The sequence below is a fragment of the Calypte anna genome, chromosome 11, assembly GCF_003957555.1.
Source record: "Calypte anna isolate BGI_N300 chromosome 11, bCalAnn1_v1.p, whole genome shotgun sequence".
Lineage (NCBI taxonomy): Eukaryota > Metazoa > Chordata > Aves > Apodiformes > Trochilidae > Calypte > Calypte anna.
Genome location: NC_044257.1, coordinates 2,513,824 through 2,534,691, shown reverse-complemented (window position 1 = coordinate 2,534,691; position 20,868 = coordinate 2,513,824). Strand labels below are relative to the sequence as shown.

The window sequence follows — 20,868 nt, the reverse complement described above, 5'->3', positions numbered from 1 at the left end:
TCCGAACCAGGCCCCGTCGGTTTTTGCCAGTTTGAGCAGGAGGTCTCTTGCCAACCTGCAGGAAGGTACGGGCTGTTTGCAGAAGGGAAAGGAGGATGTGGGTGTTGGATCAAGAGCAGCTCTGAGCCCTGGGGAGGAGTAGAGCTACTGGGGAGCAGTGTCTAGGTGGCAGAGACCTCAGAATACAGCATGAACCTGGAATACAGCACCTACCTGGGAAGGTGCCCCTGCCCAGCCAGGAGCTTGGAGTGGGCAGGGGGTGTGAGGAAGGGGAACTGGTGGGATGGGAGACACGGTGCTGGGATGGGGCTCTGCCTGTCTCTGCAGCCATCCAGGGAAGCATCCTTGTCCTGCCACCTCTCCCTCTTCATATCCGCAGCCTCCCTCCATGGTGGGCAGTGACAGCTGGAGTCTGCAGCAGCTTCCTGAGCCAGGGCATCTCCCTGACCCCTCTGGCATCAGGATGCTGGGAGCACTGTTTCTGGTCTCAGGATGCTATGGGGTGAAACAGGGGGTCCTGCCCTGGGTATGGAACAACCCTGGCTGAGGGATGGATCCCATCAGAAAGCCCAGTGGAGAGACACCAGTGAGCCATGCTCTGAGAAGGAACAGCTTTAATGGGAGCAAGTCGAGTGCCCTTGTTACACTTCTACACCATCCAAAAATATACATTCAAAAAAGTAACAAAAATAGATTATTTCAGCTGCTGGAGGGGGTTGCAGGGGCAGAGCAATTCTACCTTCATGGGGAAGGACCCTCCCAGTGACCACCAGCCAGGGCTGAAGACAGGCCCTTTCCCACCCAACATTCCCTGGCCCCAGGGCATTGGAGGGGACAACCAGAGGCTCTGGGGACCCTGTCCCTGCAGCTCTCCACTGCCTGGGTGAACATCCTGCTCTCCTGCCCCAAAGAGGCCAAGGCAAGAAATGTTCTGTTGGTTGCTCAGTGGGATGCCAGGGGGGCAGGAGGAATTGGGGAAGGGTCCGGCAGAGGTGAGGGGCTTGGGGTGGCCACTGCAAGCCCCTGGGCTCCCAGGAGCCCTGCAAGGTGGGTGCAGTAGCAAAGTGGATGGTGCTGATGCCTCTGCAGGGCCCTCCAGCAGAGCATGGACACCCAGGGCTCAGCTGAGGTGGCTCTGGCTGCTGTTGGGCTGCAGTTTAACACTGTCAGAGTTGCTCTGTGAGTCAGGGGGCTTTCTGGCCTGCAGCACCATGGTCCAGTACCAGAGGAAGATGAGGAAACCTGGGAGACAAGGGAGGAATCAGAATCATTTAGCCTGGAAAAGAATCATAGAATCATAGAATCATAGAATGGTTTAGTTTAGAAGGGACCTTAAAGGCCCTCTAGTTGTACAGCCACTGTCATGAGCAGGACATCCCACTAGACCAGGTTGCTCCAAGCCCCTTATAGCCTGGCCTTGAACACTTTAAAAGACCTTTAAGATCATCACAGCCACCCATTAATCCAGCACTGCCAAGGCCACCACTAAACCACATCCCTCAGCACATCTCCACGGCTCTGAAACCCAGAGTGGATGGGGACTCCACCACTGTCCTGGGCAGCCTGTGCCAGGGCCTGACAAGCCTCTCACAGAATAAATCATTCCTAATGTCCCATCTAAACGTCCCCTGGCACAACTTGAGGACATTTCCTCTCATTTTGTCGGGCAGGAAGACTGAACACCCTCTAAGCAGCAGAGAGAGTGAGCAGTCTGCCCAGGAACAGCCCCTCTCCCTGCCCATCACCTCCACCACCCCATGGGAGCTGTGGTACCCCTGGGAGGAGCCCAGCACCCCAGGCTCACCTTGGAGGGAGTTGATGATGGTGAAGATGTAAAGGGAGATGATGCGGAAGGTGCCGGAGGTGAAGGAGAAGAAGATCAGTGCCCAGGGAATTCCCAACAGGATGCTCAGCCCAAGGAGGGCCAGGATATGCTTGAGCTTGTGGCCTTTCTTGTTCTGCCGGAAGAGCTCCCGGACCATGGCCCCCAGCATGACTGAGTTAAAGAGGAACACGAGGCTGAAGAATCCCAGGTTCACAACATTATGGATCAGGGGGCTTGTGATCCAGCATCTGAAGGGGGCAGAAAAGGCAGAGGGTTATGTTGTGTCATCCCTTGGGGACAGGAGTTAATGAGTTAGGAGGACTGGAGGAAGCATGGAGGTGTCATGCAAACCCAGACTCCCACTTAAACCCCACCCCAAGGAAAGCCTGTAGGACATGGTGAAGGTTTAGCCAGTTGACTTCATCTAAGAGCAGGGGACAGGTAACCCACTTCCTGTGACTTACATGGTTGCATTGGTGGATTTGCCACCAATGGATTCATAAACAGGAATGGAGAAGGGGCCATAGTTTGTCCAGCTCGCCAGGAAGATCACAGTCACGCAGAAGAAAGGGATTCCTGGGTGCAAAACCAGAGTCAAGTGGCTGTCCTGGTCCCTGGCTCTTACTCTCTGGAAGGAGTGGTTGCTCCTTTCCCTCCCTCCTGAGGGTGTACACAACAGGGACACCTTCTGTAAGCCCCAGCCCAAAAGTGAGCTGTGCAGACCCCAGCCAGGCACCTCCCAGGGCTGTGGAATTTTAGGTCACAAAAGATCATGAGACATTCCCACTGTGTCTCTTTCTCCATCAAGTTCCTTGGCAGAGAGGTCCTTCTGCTGCCCCACAGCTCTGACTCCATCCCCATCCAGTCACCACAGACAGTGGTAAGGACCTACTTGGGTGCCCCTCCACCTTGTTGTCTGTGTCCTCAGGGCATCTCAGCCTCCCCCAGACTCACCCCAACCCACTAGGCAGAGCTTGAGGAGGAAGTGGTCATGGTAGGTGTTGAAGACTCCAATCACAAGGCGGTAGAGGTTGTAGCCCTCGATGCCCATCCAGGTGAGGCAGCTGAGGAGGGAGAAGTGGAGGAAGAGCCCCCCAGCTCTGCAGAATGCCTGGCTGCTGCTGGAGGCCAAGTGCTCAGAGACGAGGAAGGTGACATCCAAGAGGAAGATGGCGCCCAGCAGGTTCATGTGGATGTGCATACTTGTGGTCTGGTCTCTCTGCTTGCTCCTGGAGAAGAGAGGAGGGGGGAGATCTCACCACCATGCCTGGCCAGAATCCTCAGTGTCCCACAATACCTCACAACTCCAGCTGGGGCAATCTGCCCCAAAAAGAAGAGCCAGGAAATCCTCTGGTGGTGTCAGGTTGAGACCCTTACCCCAGGGGGATCAGCTGCTGGACAGGCAAACTCAGGTCCTTAAAGCTGACCCTGTGTTTCAAGACTTGGCCATGGTGGTTGGGGACAAACATCATTTCAGCTCTGAATCACCCACACAGGATCAGTGACATGACTCAGGAGATGACAGTCATACTTTCCACTGGGCCCTTGCAAAGATCATTGCATGCTTTTGCTTGCCAGATCCAGCACAACAACCAAGCTGATTTTCCAAAACCATTAGAAACAGCCCACGTTTTTGACACCTGCACAAGGAGGTGGTTCCTGGAGAGGAGAACATGGCTTTCTCCAAGCATGATTCCTTCACCACACTTCTACCCAAGCCACCAACTGCATTTGGAGAGCTTTGCACCCACCCAGGTGCCACTGCACTGGCAATGGTCAGGATGCAGATGGGGAGCACGGGGTCACCTGTCAGACAGTACCTGAAATAGAGGAAGAAGATGGTGCAAATGGATGCCAAAGCTGAGATCAGGCAGCCAATGTAGGTTATGATGCTCAGGTAATCCCTGTGTACGTAGGAGATCTCTGGGGAGGATACCTGAGGAGGAGAAGTGAGATGTGGTGAGGAAAACCATCCAATGGGAACACTGTAGAGAGCTGTGGGAGGGCATTACCCACCATCAGCACAGCAAAGTAGGTGAGGTGGTTGCACTTGCAGTCTGTCCAGCTGCTCCCCGGTGCTGTTGTACAACCAGAGCTGTCCCAGTTCCCTGAGCTGCCTGTGCAAGAGGGAGGGAGAATGTCTGGTGGGCAGTAAGAACACCTGCTTTGGGTTCATGTATCTTCAGGGCAAGGTGTCAAGGGAAGGGGGAAGGAAAAAGAGTAGGGGTCCCAGTTTGTCTCATGCCAAAGACACCCACTCAGATAACATCCTCATGCCAGGACCCATCCCTAGAGAGGGAGAAAGCTCCCAGGTTAGTTATGGAGGGCAAACAGGAGCTCAATCCCATGTGAAAGGCGTGCTTAGCTGGAGTCAGGGAGGGTGGATCTGAGCAGATTCACCACCAGCAGTGGCTCGTGGCACCTTGCAAAGCAGCAGCACTCACCAGAGGTGTCCTCCTGCCAGAAGACGCACAGCGGGGTCACATTCCCCTGCAATGACAAAACCACGGGCCCCAGTCAGGATGGAGCTGTGGGTTTGTGGCCCAGACAACACAGTTGATAGGGGAGAAGATGGGGTAGGAGGCGAGATGGTCTCAGGAGACAAACCATCCCCTATCGTGGGAGCAGGCTGCAGGCAGAGACCATGCCCTTGGCAGCTGGTGGAGCAGATGCCTATTCCCAGGTCCCCTTTTTCAAACAAGAGGTTGAGTTTTGAGCAGGCACCTGATAAGGCCATGAATGAGCCAATGGACTGTTAACTCAAGGTTAGGCTTGCCCTCAAGCCCTAGAGACTGGGCTGGAGGAGACATTATCTGCAGAGCAGCATCCCCTGGTGCAGGCAGCACCACCAGTGCACACAGTGCAGCCACAGTAGTGATACAGCCTCAGAAAGCACAGCAGACAGGCAAGTGCATGAACCTGCTGGACTGTGATCATTCTCTAAAGTGGCAGGGTCTGTGCACCCCTTTCCCTTCCATCCCTGTGGGACCAGGCTCAGTGAGGCTGATCCTGCACCTACCAGCAACTGCTCATGGAAGAAAGTGAGGACCACTGGATCAGAGAGGTTGGCAACCACCGTGTCCACGAGGGAGACACCAACCACTTTGTCACCCAGGACATGGCTGCTGTTTCCATCCTGTGAGAGAAGAGACAGCAATGGCAGCACAGGAAGGAAGAGCTGATGGGTGCAATGTGGGTGAGTCCCCAAGGAGGAGGTCCCATGCCTCTTCCCATGTCAAGGTTCTAGCTCATGGAATCCCAGACTGGTTTGGGTTAGGAGGGACCTTAAAGCTCATCCAGTCCCAACCCCCTGCATGGGCAGGGACACCTCCCACCAGCCCAGGTTGCTCCAAGCCCCATCCAGCCTGGCCTTGAACACTGCCAGGGATGGGGCAGCCACAGCTTCTCTGGGCAGCCTGGGCCAGGGGCTCAGCACCCTCACAGCAAAGAATTTCTTCCTCAGATCTCACCTCAATCCCCCCTCTTTCAGCTTAAAATTCTTCTCCCTTGACCCGTCACTCAGTGCCCCTGTAAAAAGTCCCTCCCTAGTTTTCCTGAAACCCTTGAGGCACTGGAAGGTGCTCTAAGATCTCCCCAGAGCCTTCTCTTCTCCATGCTGAACTCTCTCAGACTGTCTCCATAGCAGAGGTGCTCTAGCCCTTGGATTGCCTTCATTTCCTCCTCTGGATTTGCTCCAACAGCTCCATGTCCTTCTTATGTTGGGGACCCCAGAACTGGACCCAGAACTGCAAGGTGAGTCTCGGCAGAGCAGAATAGAGCAGGAGAATCCCCTCCCTTGAGGATCCTTCATCTTTGAAGCATCTCCTCTGACTGAGTACCAGCACTCTGGTCTGGTACCACCAGAGCCCCCAGGACAGTGGAGACCCCACCATGCCAGACGTGTGGGCATTACCTGGAACATGGTCTGCCTGTTGATGTCCATAATGAGCACCCTGTGCTCCACCACCTTCTCCTTCTCCTTTGCCATCACCAACAGGCTGCTCGGCAGGTCCACCACGAACCCATGGACCACTCCACCCTCCTGCAAAAAGAGACTTGTCAGTAGGGAGCTGAACAGAGGACACTGGTTGGCCAAGCCCTCCCGGACAGGCTGCCCAGGACCCACCTCTCTTTGGGAAGCAAAGGCCAGGTGATGAGGAACCCGAGTGGGCTGGAGCAGGAGGACAGTGGCCTGCACAGTGGCCTTCCCAAAGGTCTGGTTCTGCCCTTCCAGCTCCACCTTGGCCAACGTCTTCTCCAACTCCCCAAGTTTGCTGCCAGGGAAGACACAGCGTGAGTGGGATGCAGTGGGCTCTGCTCCGATGGCAATGGGAATGTCAGAAAGCTGGGAACTCACCGGCGAAGTGTCCCCTGGTCTCTGGCTCCTGAGGAGGGGGAGTGTGAGATGAGGCTGTCCAGGGCAGTGAGCTGCTCCTCCACATCTTCCTGCCAGATGGGGAAGCTCTCAGGAGAGGCTGACAGGCACATGAAAGAAAACACTGTGAGAAGCACGAGCAGAGCCAACTCCCCCGTGCAGCAAACCAGTCGGGAACAGTCCTAGTGGGAGCAGGAAGCAGAGGGCTTCGAGGTGGCCCCAAGCCCAGAGAGCTGATGGAGATCCCAGCCCCGAGGGTTTCTCCTGCTGATGTTCTCACCAAGATCATTAGGACCAGGCTGGCTGACAGTGCAGGCAGGACCCTTGGAGATTTCTGCATAGGTTTCCCAGGATTTTAGGGGGGAAAAACACTTTTGAGAAATCTCAATTTTCAAGGGGTATAGGGGGCAGCTTCTGGGCCACTTCAAGGAAAGCTACATCCCCTTCCATCGCCCTTCAAATGTCCTCACATCCTCACACTATACCATGCACTGAGCCACCACTGATGCTCTGCTGATGGCTAGGATGGGGTGGGGATAAACCAAACTGCTGTTTCATTGAAATAATTTTAAGCTGCCTTTACCAGGGAAGAAGTATTCAGATGCACTGTTGAGGGAGGTGTTCTTCCCGTCCTTTGAGATGTAGGAGACATTGAAGATGGAGGTGCTGGTTCTTTCAGTCTCCTGGCTCTCCCTGTCCCGGAGGATGCTGTGGGATAGGTCCCCACCCAGCAGGAAGCTCTGCTTCCCATAGGCCAGTCGCAGGGTCCTGTTGGCCTGGAACCAGTAGATGCAGAAGCGGTACCGGCCCAAAGCCAGGGGCAAGCTGTACTTGTAGTAAGAGTTTCTCCTCTTTGGCAAAAATGGCCTTTTTATTATCAGTGCCTGGTCTGTGTTCTCGATGGAGATGGTGGCAGGGCCGTGCTCGTAGATGACGGAGCTGTTCTGGGTTTGGTTTCGGTCACCACAGAAGCTGAAGTCCTCATCCCAGTGGCTGCTGGCTCCCAGCCCTGCATTGCACATGCACACAGAGAGGTGGGTTCAGCCACAACACCCACGGGAGCCATGCACGGCACAGGAGGCTTTCTGCCCTGGACATCCTGACCTGTCCTGGATGAGCTGGGTGGCATGGGACACCTCCCCTGTGTGCTCATGGCCATGCTGGGAGGGTTTTCCAGAGAGATGAGGCTCCTGGGGTGGCAGGACTCCCCACCTCTTGCTGCCACCCTCACCCAGGTACCACCACCCACACTGGCAGAGACATACAGAGAAGTTCTCCATCCCCAGAAGAGATGGTTGGAGAGCATCTCCTTTCTCTGGAGAGGACCCATCCTGCTTCAGAGACTCACCAGAGGCACATCAGCCCATGAGACATTTCATCTTTGTGGAAGCCACTTCTGCAAATATCCCTTGGTGCTCTACAGCCAATTTTGAGGGGCTGCCAGTTACTTCCAGCAGCCCAAACTAGGCACACTGGCCCATGGCAGGACAGAGTTGGGGCAGCCTACCTTGAAGGGGGGAGAGAAGGAGCAGAAGAAGGACCTTCATCCCGGGCAGCTCAGCTGTGGCTTGGCCTCCACAGGGACAGCAGGGCCTGGAAGGGCACAAAGGCCAAGGGAACATTTGGGTCTCACCCATCCATGGGGATGGAGAGCAAAGGCTGTGCCAGTGGGACACCAGTGGTGTCACCACCAGCTCGTGGTGCCTCTGCCACGAAGGAGGAGCCACGAGCAGCTGTGGGGCTGGAAGGATGGGGAGGACAGTGGATGATGGTCCCCAGCTCCTGGTACCACTCAGCACAGGCACCACCTGCCAGCAAGTCCACACCAGAGGGGTCCCCACTTATACTCCCTGCTTCACACAGCACTTTGGGCCTTGGCTGCTCATCACGAACAGAACAGGACACAGAACAGCAGAAACAGAAGGACAGGAATGGAAGAAAACGGCAGTTTCCTAACTCACCTGCCCTATAATTATTTTCTTGGGTGCTTTCAGCTCCCAGGAGCTGAGCATGTTTCAGCCTGGCAGAAATGGACCTCCCTTTTCTTTGTCTTTATATGCAGCCAGGGCTCCTTGACCTCCCCCCAGGCCAGCACCCACCATACCTGGGTGCTGCTTCACCCACCCGCAGCCTCCACACCCACACCCCTTCCCATCCCTCCCCACCACCACAACCCCATCTCCAGCACTGCTGGGGCCCACCGGGGTCCTCCTCACCCTACTGCCACCCAGTGATGGGACCCATCCTCCCAGGGTCTGGCAACCCCCCCCAGGGCAGGACTGCATCGGTGAGTGCTGCTGGGCCAGCCCAAAGCCAAGCTGGCACCCAGTTTGCCATGCCACATCCCACAGACATGCCACTCTCAAAGCATCATTCCCAAAAGACACTGTGTGCCAGTGGGCACTCAGGCACCACCAGCACCACCTGCAAAGGCTAACAGTGCTCTCCCAGCCCATCTTCCTAGATGGGAAAGCTGGGAGAAAACTGCCTCCTGGGAAAGTCAGCATCCTTATTTCTCCCACCAGCACATGTTTCTCCCAGAGCTTTCTCCAGACAGCAAGAATCTTGGGCACACCCTGTGCCAGCACATGGCTCACTTGCTGGCCCTCCCTGTCTGCTCCTTCCAGCAGTCTATGACCAGAAGAGAGGCTTCAGGTTATTAATTAACCTGCTGCCATAGCTCTAATTGAGTGTGGTGCTAAAAAGGTTTCCTGGTGCAGGCTGGTAGGGTATGGCACAAGCATCATTTGGCAGCAGTAGATGGATGTGGATGAGGCTGGCATTCTGGTGCCACATGCTTGGTAATCCCACATGTGTATCTGAAAAGCACAGATCTGGGGTGGCAAAACACTGGTGGCAGTGGGGAAACACCTGGGTCATTTAAAATCAATGGAGCCAGCGTGTGAGGAGAGTGTTGCCTCCGGATGAGGAACACTGAATCCCAGTGAGGCTTCAGCCCCAACCACTCTGCTGGCTCCACTAGAATTTTGCCAGGGTGGTCAGATGACAGGATCAGCCCCTTTCAGCTGTTACTCAACCGGGACCAGAAATCCCTGTGGGGATGTGGGTGGGGGAGATGGTATTTCCCCTCCAAGCCCTATTTGGTCCTACTCGCTGCAGTGCTGTTTGACGTTTCCTGAGCCAAACAATAGTGAGAGAGAAAATCCCCCGAAAATGGTTTCACGGTGGGAAAATGTGGTTCCCATCTGTGCCAGTGATAGGCAGCACTGGAGGGAGATGGATCCTGCCCTATCTTCTCAAAGCTGGGTGGCAGCAGGGACCCATGGGCAGCGATGCCGCATGTCCTCGCTGCCACCAGGGCACCTCCCCCAGTGTCACTCGCCTTCAAAAGCCCCACACTAATGTAGTGACCAAGCAGAGACTCCCTTTGACATCAACCCACCCCCTCGCCATCATCCCTGAGGCAGGATGGCTTCATCAGAGAACACTTAAACACAGAAAAACTCCTGGTTTGGCCCTAAAATCAGCCAGATCATGTAAGAAGAGGAGGAGAGAACATTCCAGGGCCCCACATTCTGGATGAGGCTCTCACTGCCAGCATGGAGGGAGGCTCAGCCCCAGGCATCGCATCACATCACATCACATCACATCACATCACATCATCACATCACATCATCACATCTCATCATATCCTCTCTTCACCATTAGAAAAACACACCGGTCTTGGAAAGCAAAGGAACAATACTGTAGCTTCTAAACCTGGAGGCAGATTGGAAAAAAAAATATAAAACACACACACAAAAAAAGCCTGGTGTTTACTGCTCTCTGGGTGACTTGGCAGCAGGTATTCCAGCTTCTGGAGGTGGCATGTGGCTTTTGGACGTGACCTTTTTCCCAAGGAGAAGGGAAGATGCTCTGACACCTCCAACACCAGAAACACAGAGATCCAGGGGCTTTTATCTGTATTTTCCTGCCAGAAATTTTCCTGGTGTGTTTGGAAAACACACCAATGCACTGTTCCTCAAGATACTAAGGAGCCCGCAGCTCATCAGCCACAGCCTGATATCCAGGTGAGGTCTCAGGAATCACAGAACTGAATGTCACAGAATGTCAGGGGAAGAAGGGACCTCTGAAGATCAAGTCCAACCCAATAGAGTTGTGGGTGGGGAAACTGAGGCACAGAGAGGACAGGCTTCCTGAGACGCAGAACAGCTTTGCATGACTGACTCCCATTGCAGAGAGCACAGATGGTGTGTGCCCCTGGGGCTGGAGCTGCCTGAGCAGGCAGATACCCCAATGGGGACCCCACACACACAAAGGGGATGCCCCAGCACAAAGTGCCACTGCCCTGTGCCCGTGTTATTCACTACATTGGCATGAGAGGAGCCTTCCCAGGTCTGCCCCAGGGTGCGTGGGGATGCCTGAGGAGCTGAGCAGCAGCTGCACAGTGCTGAGGACCCAGCCGTGCCAAGCCTGGGCTGTGGGATGCAGCACAGCACTTCAGCATTTTCCAGGCCATTGCACACAACACCCAGGACCCACAAGATTGAGTTTTGCTGACGTGACAAAACCAAACCTGATAAAGACTCCCACGGGAGCAGCACAGATCCCTGCCGGACCCCTCCACTGCCAGTCTCTGGCAACCATCCCTCCCCAAGCCAGCATGGAGAGAGCCAAGGAGAGGCTGGAATAGGCAGACCAGCAGTGGCTGAGGCTTCAGAGATACAGCATTTGGTTCAGGTTAGGTATTAACATTCAAAATTGTAAAAAAACCCTCAGTTTCTTAAGAAACACCACAGACTGAAATACTGCAGCAAACTAAACCAGCACTTCCTCCAGCACCTGGGCAACATGGCTCTCAGCATGGTGTCACGCCAAGCCTGTGGCTTTGGCCCTGCTGAGAAGGACCAGGTATGGCTGTGGTGACCTGAGTGCTGACATGAAAAGAAATGAGGCAACCCAGGTTGTTCTCCCCCCATTACCATCCCACGGATGTGCAGACAGCCATCCTCACAGTCTGCTCCCAACACTCAGCCTTCTGCTTCAGCAACGCCTCAGCCTCCTCCTGAGGGCCAGTTTGTACCTTCCTGCCACCCAAAGCACCCTGATGGGTTTTAACAGCTTAGAAAACACCTGGTCCCCTCCCAGGTCTTGTCCCCCTCCCACTAGCAAGGTCTCCACCACCTGCCTGTGCCATGGGTGCTGGGGAAAGAAGGTTTGGGGCAGCCCAGGACCACCCCAGATCCACCTCCAGGTTTTTGGCATTTCACAAAGGGAGCAGCCAACCAAGAGCCTGGTGAGGGTGAGCCTGGTCCAGGTGGCTTTTCCAGCTGCAGAAAAGCCACGTGATGCTGGGGCAAAGGCTGCAGCACCTGATGAGCCAGGTAAGAGGCCACAGCCCCCTGCCCCGTATCCCTGCCAAACACCAGCTGTTGGTAAACTGGTGGGAATGGAGTTGGTGGGCCAGAGTCTTCTCGAAATCCAGACACCAGCAAGCTATTGCCCAGCTGATATGCAGGGAGCCACCTGGCCCGAGCCTGCAAACCCCACAGCACCACATCCCTCCAACACCCACAGGTGCCACTGCCTGGTGTGGGGAGAGCCAGTCCCAGGGTCCCCATCGCAGCAGCGTGCAACTGCTTGCAAACCTGTTGCTCTGGGAATAGCAGCCCCTGGGGCTGCAGGATTAAGAGCTGGACTGCAACCAAGTATGCAGCATTTTTAGGCCTTGGCTTAATTCACGTGGGGGCTGTATACCCAGCAAGGGCACAACAAACCCGCAATGGCTGGAATCCCAGGACAAAAGTATTTGCCCCCACACACATATCTCTGAACTGCTCCAGGCTCTCAGCTGGCAGGGGGAGCTTGCAGGGGGGTCACACAGCCCTCAGACTGTGAAACGAGCTTTGGCTGGCTTCCCTCCCCAACACCCATGGGGAGGTGCTGCCAGGAGGTTATTCCAGGAGACTCTGTTTCGGTTCTCCAGCTGATTTGTGCCAGTCCCTCTGGAGGGGAGGATCAGGCTACCTACGGGTATGGAGCACCCGGAGCACCTCGCATCGACATGCTGGGACTGGAAGCGGCAAGCTGGGATGTGGCTGGAGCCATCCCGACAGGCATTTGAGAGGAGGGAGATCACAAGATCACCCTGTCGAAACACGCCGGCGGTCCCACGGGATGCTGCACCCTATGCCGGGAGGAAGGAGAAGGAGCGGGCCGTGCCGGTGGCTGTCCCGGGGTGGGAAGCGGTGGCCACACGCAGGAGCCGGGCGGGCAGAGGGGTCTTCAAGGGGCTCAGCTGTGTCATGGGCAGCAGCCGGGAGCAGCTGCCCCGAGCGGCTCAGGGGGCTTCGTAGCTGCACAGCCCGGGAACTCGGCCTGGCGCCGGGGCAGGAGAGGAGGGGCGAGCCCCATGAGCAGCGATGGAGACTTTACCAGACAGCTCCCAACTTGGCCCATGAGCAGAGACCTCCCGGTTCCTTGCCTGAACCCACCACTCCGGCTTGGAGAAGCAAATTTTCCCTGTGCCCACTGGAGCAGGGCACAAACCCTCACGGAGCAGCCCTTAGCTCCGTCCAGGCTAGCTGCACCCTGGGGGTGCTGCCCACAGGCACCAGCCCCGCAGAGCCACCCTGCCCTCCCAGCCCTGCTGGTCTGGCCGAGGGGGTGGCTTGCCCAGAGGGTAACACGTCCATGGGGTGACATGCCAGGGCCGGGGCTGTCTCCGGGACGGGGACACCGCTCGCCCCTGCCCCCGCCTCCCCGCCCGCACCGGGGACTCCGCCGCTTCCCCGCCCAGCACCCTCAGCCAGGGAGCGCCAGGCAACGCCCCTCACCGTGGCCTTTAAGGGCACCGAAAGCAAACAGCGGACTCCATCGATCCTCCTCCATCCTCCCTTCCCCCCGCCCGGCACAACCGCTCCCCGCTGCCCCGATACCTGTGCCCGGGTTAGGCTCGGTGCTGCCCCGACTCAGCACCCCTCGGCTCTGCACCTTGCATCTCACCCTGGCGGGGCTCAGCGCGGTGCGGCGGCAGCACCCGTCCCGTCCCGCCCCCCGCCCCGCCTCGTCCCCCTGGGCTGGCAGTGACTCAGCGGGGCGGCACCGAGACGGGTCGCGCCGCACCGACCCTTCCGAGACCCCCTGTGATCGCTGCGGGGGCCGCGGCGCCGCCAGCCTCAGTCACGGCACCTGCCCGGCGCTGCCCAGCGCGGCACGGCCCGGCTCAGTCCGGCTCGGCGTGGGAGCGCAGAGTGGGAGCGCTGGGACCGGGCTGGCCGGCGAAGAGCGGCTGGGTGGAAACCGGGGTGCGCCGTCTCACTGCTACCCCAATGCCTCCGATGTCCCCATCCCTCTACCCCCATACCACCGCTGCCCCCATCCCACCGATGTCCCCGTCCCACCGATGCCCTATTCCGCCGCCCTGCAGCTCGGGGCTGGCAGGCAGCCAGCAAAGGCTGGGCGCGGGCAGGCTACACGCCTGGCTGCCAACAGGATTAAAAAATAACAATTAATAGGAAAACAGCCGGGACGGAGAGTCCTTGTGAACCCGGTTCTACTCCCCGCAGGAAACGCGGGAGGCGAGAAGCAGGGCAAGGAGCCCAGGCCTGAAGCAGAGGGAGCAGGGATGGGGCCCCTGGGGCTACCCATTCCTCTAAGAGATGGAGTGGGCTGTGGGGTGCAGGGCCTGGATGTGACCAGATCCTGCCCCTCGGAACCCCACGGTATAAGTGGGGTTTAAGGTTGGAGGCTGCCGGGGATGGGCTCTGCAGGAGCAGACAAAGCCAAGTCAGTGCCAAAGCTGCATCCAGCGATGCCAGAGCTTTGTGTGCCATGAAAAGCAGCTGGGCTGGAGAAAGCCCGGGCTGCTGGGAACCAGGGGGAGGAGGGCGGGCAGCGAGGGCTCCGGGAAAGGCCCTGAGTAAATAGTTGATCTTGCAGATACTTTGAATGGCTTGAATGAGGCTTTTCTTTCTGCTGGGGGAAGGGTGTAAATAACCTTCTGCTCGGGCATAGAAGGAGATGGAGACAAAAGGCAGCTGTGGGGAGGGACATGCTGCATGATGGCATCACCCCACAGCCTCCTTTGATTCCCAATTCCAAGCCCAGAATTTCCCTGGCTCTCACGGGAAGCAGCTCACACTGCCAGACCGTGGCTAACATGGCCACCTTTGAAGCTCAACCATCCACACACTGCAGGGAGTGGACATGACTCCAAAAGACATCCTCATGGCAGCCAGAGCCACGGGGGCATGGCAACAAACCTCCTGCTTCAGGTCATCCCGACCAGCTCTGTCAGGCAGTGCTGTAAATCCACCTCTTGGGAATAATGCTGCTCAAACCAGCAGCAGCTCCCACAGGATCAGGTACAGACTCCTCCATCAGGTGCAGACCCCTGGATCAGGTGCAGACCCTTTGTGCCTCTCTGGAAAGGACATCTTAGGCCATCTTTTTGCTGCTGTTTGTAGGACAAAGGGCCTTTTCACTGAATCACATTTGACATTATCAGAAGTTATTTTTAGGTTGATGTCTGCAGTTGTTGATGTTATTGTGATTATCTGTAAATCTGCAGCCATGCTGCTGTCTTCAGAGATGCAGAGGGAGGAAATTCTTGTGCTGTCCCTTGCAAGGGTCATTTGCCCTTGGGCTCGGCAAGTGGCACTCACTCAGCCTGGAAAGGGTTTATTGTTCAACCAGGGAAGTTCTTCAAAGCCCTAAAATTTCCTGAAACCCGTAAAAGTTCCTCAGAGCTTTAAAAGTTCCACAAAACCCTCAAAGCTCTTCAAAGCCCTAAAGGTTCCTCAAAACCCTAAAAACCCCTAGAAGTTCCTCAAAGCCCTAAAAGCTCATAAAAACCCTATAGGATCCTCCAGCTTGAAAAGTTCCTAAAGCCCTTGAAAGCTCCTAAAAGCCATAAAAGCTCCAAAAGCCCTAAAAATGCTAAAAGCTCTTACTGTTCCAGAAACCCTAAAAGCTCTAAAAGTTCTCAAAAGGTCTAAAAGATCTTTAAGCCTCCTAAGTATCCTTAAAATTCCTAAAAGATCCTGAAAGGCCTTAAGTTTTCTAAAGCCCTAGAACTTCCTAAAACCCCTAAAAGTTCCTAAAAGCCTAGAAAACTTCCTAAGTGCTTCCCAAGGCCATATTGCTGGCAGCACAGCCACAGGACAGGAAGGCTCCAGCAGGTCCCACCAAGCTCCCTCCCAGTATGCTGCCAGGCCAAGCTGGGCAGAGGTCCTCTGGGGCCATCCAAAGCTGAGTCAATGAGTGCCAAGACCCCCCTAAAAGCCTCTTGGTAGCTCGTAGAATCATCATATTGTTTGGGTTGAGAAAGACCTTTAAGGTCATCCAGTCCAACCATTAACCCAGCACTGCCAAGGCCACCACTGAGCCAAGAACCACATCTCCAGGGTATAGACGTTCTCCAGGGATGGAGACTCCACCACTGCCCTGGGCAGCCTGTGCCAAGGTCTGACAATCCTTTTGGGGAAGAAATTGTTCCCAGTACCCCATCTAAACCTCCCATGGGCAACCTGAGGCCATTTCATCTTGACCTGTTGCTTGTTCCTTGAGAGCAGACACCAACCCCTGCTTTGCTCCTACCTCCTTTCAGGCAGTTGTGGAAAATGAGAGGGTTTTCTCTCAGCCTCTTTTGCTCCAGGATGAACACCCCAAGTTCCCTCAGCTGCTCCTGGGCACGCTTGTGCTCCAGACCCTTCCCCAGCTCCCTTGCCCTTCTCTGGACACATTCCAGCCCCTCAATGTCTTTGTCAGGAGGATCCCAGAGCTGATCCCAGGATTCAAGGTGCAGCCTCAGCAGTGCTCAGCACAGGAGGATGATCCCTGCCCTGCTCCTGCTGCCCACACTATTGTTGTTAAAAGCCAGGATGCTGTTGGGCCTCTTGGCCACCTGGGAGCATTCTGGCTTAGACTCAGCCACTGTCAGACAACACCCTCAGCTTATTTTCATCTGGGCACTTTCCAGCCACTCTTCCCCAAGCCTGGAGCTGTTGTTAGCCAAGTGCAGGGCCTGCCACTTGGCCTCCTTGAACCTCATACCACTGGCTTTGGACCATCAATCCAGCCTGTCCTGAGGACTCTACAGAGCCTCCGCTCATGGATCCAGTCTATCCACATCCCTCTGCAGTCCCTTCCTGTCCTCAGGAAGATCAACACTCCCATCCAACTCGATGACATCTGCAAACTGACTGAGGGTGCACTCATCCAGGTCATTGATGAAGATGCTGAGCAGGTGCATGGGTGGAGAATGAGGATGATGAAGCAGAAAGGTGCTGGTGGGAAGGGGTGACCTGAGTCCCCCCCACCCAAAGCCAGTGAGCACTGCCAAGTTTGGGAACCTCAGAGGTCTGTGATGCCAGGGGAGCCCAAGGAATCCCTGCAGCTGCCTTGATCAGCTGTGGGTGCTCCCACTTCCCCACTGCTCCCTCTCACTCAGCCAAAAATACATCAAAAGGGGAGGAGGGTCCCCCCCTGCCTCATGTTTGGGTGGCTCTGTGGGGCAGCAGCAATAACAACTTGCCAGATGCCTGGGCTATAAATTCCAACCATACAGAGAGCAATAAACCCAACTTGTTTGTTTAGGCTTGGCTTTGGAAATTAACCTGCCATAAGGTGAGGGAAGTCCAGGGGGCAAAACTGGTCCTAGGGGTATTTGCACAAGCACTGGGTGAGGATGATCCCATAGGATGCAGAAACTAGGCTCGTCTGTTCCCTAGAATCCAAGTTCCAGAGTTGGATCCCAAAATGGATCCAAGGTCTTCTCCCCTCCACCTGTCTCACTGGCACGTGGCTTTAGTCTTTTCCCTGCTTGTTTCATCAAAGTTTGGCAGATTTGCAGGATTTCCAAAGCTTTGGCACTCTGGCTGGGGCTGGCACTGGGGTGAGAAGGCCCAGCCTTTCCCTGGGGAAAAAAAAAAGGGTGGCACAACCCCCTTGGCAGCCTTTCACTGGCCTCCTGCCTGATAAGATGCAAAGGAAGGTGAACTGGAAGGTCTCCTTGGGAAGGTCAGATGGGCTGGCACTCACTTCTCCTGCTCTCAGTACGAGGGGCTGGGGGCACTAAGAGTGATGGGAGCCCACCTGCACACCCTGGGGACCTCAGGGGGTGTTTTGTTCCCACTCCTGGCATGGCAGAGTAGGAAAAGTGCCTTTGCTGCCCCTGGTCCCCAACAACAGGACAACAGGCTCAGCACCCCAGGGACCACCATGTCCCATGGGTGCCGTGTTCCTGGTGCTGAGTTCCCACTGTCGGGAAGCAATCAACCTAGCAATTGTTTTCCAGACACCACCAGATACCGGAATAAGATGTACTGGTGTGTTCACAGGCACCGGAGTGATTCACACCTTGAGTTCTGACATCTTGAGGAGGAAGGGGCATGGAAAGCACATCCGGAGTGTAACTGGGGGATGGAGCTGCCTCCAGCAGGATGTGACTGTCCCGTGGTGGGGCTCATGAGGGACAAGACAGGCCCCTGGCAACTTGCCAGCCTCCCAGGCTTCCCAATGAATAGCTGAAATCATTCACTGGAACGGTGAGACATGCATGGCTCATGGCCACGCAGCAGGACCAGCTTTTGTCCTGGCCACTGGCAGGAGGGATTGGAGCTTGGTGGCACTGGCTGCCCTTTGTGCATGGAACAAAGAACAAGAGCCAGCAGCTTCCTTTGCTGTCCAGAACCAGGCCCAGAGAAGCAGCTGGAAAGGGAAACACCAGGCAGAGTGGCATGGGAAGGTGGTGACAGGCAGTGTGTCACCCTGTGGAGCCCAGCCCCTGCCACCAGACCAGAACCAGGCAACACCAGTGAGCTACCAGCATGGAGCTGCCCTGCTGCCACCACAGGCAGACTCCCAGCCACGCCAGCATCACCACAGTGCAATGCTGCTCAGTATTCCAGTAGGAAGAGCAGAATGCCCAGCTCCAAAATCCCAGGCACCACGAAAGGAAAAAACACGGGTACAGCTCCAGGTCAATCTTGGTGCATGGGGATGCACTGGGGGCTCAGAACTGACTCATCACCTCCAACCAGTGCTTTGAATTCCCTCTATTTGTCCTTGCTATTTATTTCCCATAGGCTGCACTGCTTAAACCCCAATAAAACATTTGGTCATGTTGAGGAGCTCAGGATTTGCCTTCCCGGGTAAGAGTAGGGGGAAATCTGCTTTATCAGTTCATTTACTCACTTCCCACCCTCTGCTCCACTCCAGCATGGCCACCCAATGCCAAGCCAAAGTCCTGATCATCCCTTTGTCAGTAACCAGGGCTTTGTTGGACTCCATTCCCCTTCAGGGCAAGCAGGAGGGATTCTGGTGGGGTGCTGTGGTGGTTGAAAACCTGGGGTTAGGAGGGGTCAGGAGGGGTTGGGGGTGCCAGGGCCACAGTCTCCAGCCTGCAGATGGCACCAAACGGGCTGGGGGGATGTAGCCAGAGAGCCCCCACTTCTACCTGTCCTGCATGGGATGATCCAGTGACAGGTCCCCAAGAGGGGTCAGGTGTCCCTTCATGGCTATTAGGAGCTCCTCTACACTGTAACCAACATCACTAACTGGCACTGCTAACCAGCAAGGCTAACCAGAAGCACTAATTGGCACCACTAACCAGCAGCCCTACACCAGCACTACTAACCCACAGCACTAACCAACAGTACTAACCAGCAGCCCTACACTACCAGCGCTAACCAGCAGCACTGACCAGCAGTCCGGACCCTCCCGCGGGGCTCCTCTCGCCATCTGCTGGCAGCGCTCGGCCGCGCCGTGGCCGCGCCTCGGGGAGCGGAGTGCCCGAGGGTGGGACCCCGACCCTCCGGCACAGCCGCAATGAGCTGGGGCCTTAAAGAGATTTTATGTCAGCTCAGCAGCAAAGTCGGTGCTGATGGCCCGTGGTGGGGTACCTGAGGCTGGCAAAGGGACAACGTGATCCCCAGGGAAGGGTGGGGCTCTGGGTCCTGGCTGCACTCCCCCAGCAGTGGGAAGTCCCCGCTGCCCAGAAACCACCTTTGCAGCCCAAATCCTTACCTGGAAGTCACCCACACGGTCGGCAGCATCAGGTGCCCATACCGAGGAACAGGATGAAGCCCGTGCAGCCCAGGGTGTTGTAATGGGCCAGCGGTCTGGTAACCAGCATCTGAAGGAGGGGACTCTTCTGGGGACAAGGGCCAGCACTCCTGGGCATAGGAGGGGCCCAGTGGCGGGTGCCCCCATGCACAGACAGATGGAGATGGGAAGCTGGCAGACCTTGGGTCACCCTAATGTGGCACCTGGCAGAGCAGTAGCTGGGTCCTGCTGGCCCTTGGGTCAGCCCTGTGTGCCCAGGGTGCATGAGGTGCTTGAAGGGAGCAGGATGCACGGCATGCCCAGGGTGCACGGTGTGTCTGAGGAGCTGGCAGTCTCACTCACTCACAGAGTCACATCCCTGCAGCCTTCAGAGGTGCTGATGCTGCAGTATTTCACTGGCAGACAAAAAGAGCCACCATAGCCAGCACAGGTAGAACAGGGGACAGGCTGTGTGGGACTGTGCTGGGACAGCTGTACAGGTGACCACTCACCAGGTGAAGGAAGAGCTTGAGGAGGATGGAGACACCATAGACCTTGATGAGTGTTGGGAGTTTTTGGAAGAAAACGGACATGAACAATCCTGACTAATTAGCTTTAGCCAGAGTGAGCTACGGGCCTTGAGGCCCAGGTGCAAGGTTGTTAAAAGATCAGCTATGTGCAAAAGATAAGGGAATTGGCAGCTGAAAAGGAGAATAACAGGATGGGAAAGCATTGCATAGACAGCATATAAACAGTTGTATTTAACCAGTTCTCAGCCCGTGAGAAGAAGAAAGTTAAGGCAGATAAAAAGGTGCAAACAGGATGCCTGTGATCAACAAAGCAGGACAAGGATGATAAGCAGCACCCTATCTCAACATGACAACAGGTGTGTGAACAGCTACACGCAGCCAATAACATGAGCCACAAAGGCGCTAAGACCATATAAATGTAACGCTTTGCTTAATAAAATGGAGCTTAGTTGCTAACTCATATTGAGTCGTCTCTTTGCTCCACAAGCCCGCACCCTCTGACAGATGGGGAGGAGAAAGGCTTCTGTGACCATCCAGGCCAGGACAAGGAGAAGGCCAGTGTGCAGCTGGGTGGTGGTGACCAGAAAGGTGCTGGGCAGGAGCAGCACAGCCAGGAAGTACATCTGGGTCTTTGTCAGATTTTACCTCAGACACTTCCTATGAGAAGGGGAGAGCAAAGAATGCTGGATGCCATGGCACAGCATGGCACAGCACAGAGTGGCATGGCACAGCCCAGCATGGGACAGCATGGCATGGCTTGGCATGGCATGGCTCTGCCTGGGAAGCAGCAGAGCAGGAGGGTGCAGAGGGATCAGATGGTGGTGCTGGTGTATGTCAGCAATGTCACCAGGCTCTGCTCAGGGTGCCTGCCAGGACCTACCAAGAGGGTGTCAGAAATGGGAGGGAGGGGAGAGCTGGAGTCCCTCTCTGCTCTTTGGGGACCCCAGAAACTTCTGGTCTCAATGCAAAGAGGTGACACTTTCTTTTTCCCCAGATCCAGGGGAAATAACTGGTGCTGGGACCCTACTGGGTCATGCCCACAGCAAAGCCAGATCTCAGGAGGCTTTGATGGCATAAAGCACCCTTGGAGAATGATGGAAAGGATGAAGGACAATGTGAATAAGCTTCAG

General features: G+C 55.9%; 1 protein-coding gene across 1 annotated transcript; it reads right to left on the bottom strand.

The window, feature by feature from the left end:
* Positions 1-603: 603 nt before the first annotated feature.
* Positions 604-13,211, bottom strand: LOC103530627 (adhesion G-protein coupled receptor G1). The gene is made up of 14 exons (XM_008496204.2): positions 13,100-13,211; positions 7,708-7,793; positions 6,784-7,209; positions 6,183-6,300; positions 5,952-6,099; positions 5,739-5,867; positions 4,845-4,961; positions 4,270-4,315; positions 3,842-3,942; positions 3,646-3,761; positions 2,780-3,054; positions 2,290-2,401; positions 1,805-2,073; positions 604-1,242 (listed from the first exon to the last, which is right to left on the bottom strand). The coding sequence occupies exons 2-14, from the start codon at positions 7,745-7,747 to the stop codon at positions 1,121-1,123; spliced, it is 2,019 nt and encodes a 672-aa protein (XP_008494426.1). The 5' UTR covers positions 7,748-7,793; positions 13,100-13,211; the 3' UTR covers positions 604-1,120.
* Between the last annotated feature and the right edge of the window lie 7,657 nt (positions 13,212-20,868).

Bases quoted from the DNA above. Each gene is read 5' to 3' on its own strand.
- LOC103530627 (XM_008496204.2), bottom strand. From the start codon at position 7,747: ATGAAGGTCCTTCTTCTGCTCCTTCTCTCCCCCCTTCAAG. The intron at 4,316-4,844 runs GTAGGTGCAGGA...TTGTCATTGCAG, and splicing joins TCTTCCATGAGCAGTTGCTG to GGGAATGTGACCCCGCTGTG. The intron at 2,074-2,289 runs GTAAGTCACAGG...TGCCCCCTTCAG, and splicing joins AAATCCACCAATGCAACCAT to ATGCTGGATCACAAGCCCCC.